Here is a 3313-nt window from a genome sequence, read left to right as displayed (position 1 = left end):
ACAACCATTGTTTAAGTATCGAAATTGGCTGATTCGTATCGGTTTGGCAGGGGTCTAATCCCAATACTTGGCTTAGACGATGAATGGTATGGATCAGGGATAAAAAAGTTAATAAATTAATTTTAAGGTAAAGTAGGGGTATTTTTATCCTGGTAATTCGATACAATGACGGTTTTTGGGATGATCATTACCTATTTCGATACCGTACTCTAAAACCATGGTCACAACCATTTACAGGATAGATTTGACTTCACCATGGTGCAGAAAAACTTTAATCCATTATTAAAAAAAAAAAATGGTATTTGATTTAAGGGAAAAGGGCTTAACTATATTATGTCCTTTATATAAATCAATTGAAATGGATACATCATCTTTCCATGAAATAGAATAAGTGTCTTGTGATGTTTGGAAATATAACAGACATTTGTGACGATAATAATTTGCCTTTTCCAAGGGGTGGAAATTTTTTTAGCTTGGTCACATATGTTGTGGCTTGTTGGCAAGGGAAAGGAAGAAAATGATGGAATTAATGCTTTTTAAGTGGGACAGGATTTTATGCGAAAAAGAGAAAATGGAAGAAGGATGGAATTCTATAGGAGAGACATAACGAGAAGAAGCGAGAGACACTATGAATGGTGCCAAAATTCTTAAGACCCCCATATGTTTAGGAGGAGCCTGTTGGTTGGATAGTTGTCCGAACTCTTTCACCCCTTAAGATGTTGTCATTTGGCCATGAGGGAGAGAGAGAGAGAGAGAGAGAGAGAGGTGCTAATGCACCCTCCATTCCTGGAGAGTCGAATGGAAAGAGATAAAGTTTACAATGGACTCAAATTGAGAATTAACAGTTAAAACAAAGGTGGGTGAACATGGATCGGACTCGTTTGTAGCGGGCACTACAGGTGCTCCCAGCCCTTGGATCTGTGCTACACTCTGTAGTGTGTGAGAATACCAGTCCAGGTGACCACTACTAGGAGGCCTACGAATCAATTATCATTAGCACAAGAAGTAGTTTGTTCCGTCAGAAGTCCCACTGTTGAGCGGCAGGATCCAGTGGAATCTATTACAGTAAGATTAAGATGGATAGACAACACAATAGAAGAACAAAAAATGGGGAAGAAAGATCATTGCCTTCCCATCTCCAAACCATCTGCTTTCCTCATGGAGCCATTTCATTCACTGAACCGAGGAAAAAAAAATAATCAACAACTAATGTTACAAATGTTAATTACCCAAAACCATAATCAATAAACAATGGATTTGGCATATTTTAATCAACATTTAGTTCCTAGCCAATGCACATGTGCTACTCTGTGTCTGTGGTGCACATACACTCCCGACACCGGGGATGCCTGTAAATACTCCTCGCAATAGGTCTCTCTTGAACCTGCTTGCTCTCCTTAACTGCCTTCCGAACTCTATCTTCGAACTCCTTCCATTCAATTGTGGAGTTCTTCAAGAAGATGCTTGAAAGCCGACGCTTGTTTGGACGTATTGTTGGCATTCTCCCTCCACCATAGTACATCCGGTAACCTGATACTAATGACGACAATTGACTCCCAGAGTCGGTCATGGCAAATGCATCAGCAGCAGCACAGCCTATGAAGTCCAATGCTGCTAACTGCAAAAGCCAATCAATTCACTCAATATCAATTATAAAGCGCAATTGAATTTGGACGATTGACACTCAAGCTTGTTGAAGTACTGCGAATTTCAAGGTAAAAAACAACCTTGATGAAATTTAGGCTAGAAAAAAAAATGCTCTCTACTTCTTCCCCACCCACAACCCCTCTTATTTTAACTAGCTCGAATTTTTGACTGTTGGTGACCCCGGAAAAGAACTGTGACCAGAACAATGATCATGAAAGACTAATATCACTCAGCAGGGATTCCAATTAGGTATGCATGACTATTGGAGAAAGAAAATCACAATAAGAAAAGAAATAAACTGCAGACTACCTGAGAAGAAAAATTCATAAATGGTTCAATCTCAGACGGTGAAAGCAAGCTCTCCTTAGTAACCAAATTGGGATACAAGTTGGTCAATGCTCTCAATCTTGACTTTCCCCCGTAAATTTGTGCCCCTGCCAAGAATATGTGTCTCTTACGGTTCACACCCAGGGCAGCTAGCATTAGTGCTGCTTCTTCAGGTGTAAGAGGACATTTTCCCTCAGTCCGTAGCTCCGCAGCAGAAGGTAGCCTACATGGTATTAAGTGTTGCAATAAATGAGAAGAAACATGAAATACTTATAGATTACACAGTTGGACAGTTTAATTGATACCGTATTATGCATACTTTGTCGTCTTCTTGAGGAGTGTCAGTGCAGGAAAGTGGATTGCACGATATGCTTCCAATTCTTCTCTCTCTTCTTCACCACCACCAAAATCACACAAGGAATGAGATACCATGTCAATTTCAAACCTTAGATGTAGAGCTAAATATCTGGAAGGTTTTGAAGGAGGTTCCCTTCTTCCCAGAGTTTTTTGTTCTGCAAGCAGACCAACCAGATTATGGTCCAGTGGTCCTCGATGAGATTTATGCTGACGCAACCTCTGAATAATCAAGGCACCGGCTTCTTGTATTTTGGGAACAAATTCCAGGGCATGAAAGTTACATCTGCAACGGAGTCTCTAGATGAAGACTTCAGTTAGGATTGAAAAAAGAAAAGAAAGCAGATAGAACTTAGACAGAAACCAGATAAGACTAAGGGAGGAGGAGAACAAAGTAAATGCATTTAGTTTAAAAACCAAGGGTAACATGCAACTGCCATAAGAAATATCAAGTCCCTAACAATTCCCAAATCAATTTACCTGCAATTGAAATGGTAATGGGTCAAAAGCCAATCGGTTGCCAAACCCAAGAAAGTGGACAACTCTGTTTTGAAGTAGTATCGGAAGAATGTGTTTCAGAAAAAAACTTGGCTTGGCTTCTTTCATGATGTCCACATCAGTCACCTGGCAGGAATTCAAAATAAGGAACGCCAAGCAAAGAAAAGGAAAACACACTGCAGAACAAATTTGGCATCAATGAAGAAAATGATACGGTAGATCTACTCACAATGCTACCAATTGCCGCCAAATCTAAGGACTGCAGTTCCACTGGGAGTTCCTTCACTATTCGGATATCAGGCTTCAAGTAATTGATGAAATGTTCCTCCTGATAGATATCGCTGAACTGACTAAGAATATATAGAATATGACACTATCACTTTCCATCCCCAAAATGCAGAAAGCATAAACAAATATACCACCAACAACATACCAAAGCAATCCTCAGATACAGAAACCCCACTACCATCCTTTTCTTTTTCTTTTT

The 3313-nt window shown here is 39.8% G+C and overlaps 1 protein-coding gene across 1 annotated transcript in view; it reads right to left on the bottom strand.

Annotated features, from left to right (window-relative positions):
- Positions 1 to 1097: 1097 nt before the first annotated feature.
- LOC122093786 (O-fucosyltransferase 15-like) overlaps positions 1098 to 3313 on the bottom strand; it is a 6349-nt gene continuing 4133 nt past the window's right edge. The window contains exons 6-10 of the mRNA XM_042664269.1: positions 3056 to 3176; positions 2809 to 2952; positions 2294 to 2628; positions 1957 to 2197; positions 1098 to 1618 (exon numbers count right to left, since the gene is read on the bottom strand). Coding sequence (XP_042520203.1) covers positions 1304 to 1618; positions 1957 to 2197; positions 2294 to 2628; positions 2809 to 2952; positions 3056 to 3176 — 1156 coding nt within the window. The 3' untranslated portion in view covers positions 1098 to 1303. The remainder of the gene's footprint in view (positions 1619 to 1956; positions 2198 to 2293; positions 2629 to 2808; positions 2953 to 3055; positions 3177 to 3313) is intronic.

Source organism: Macadamia integrifolia, chromosome 11 (assembly GCF_013358625.1).
Source record: "Macadamia integrifolia cultivar HAES 741 chromosome 11, SCU_Mint_v3, whole genome shotgun sequence".
Taxonomy (NCBI): Eukaryota; Viridiplantae; Streptophyta; class Magnoliopsida; order Proteales; family Proteaceae; genus Macadamia; species Macadamia integrifolia.
This window is presented reverse-complemented; position numbering and strand designations above follow the sequence as displayed.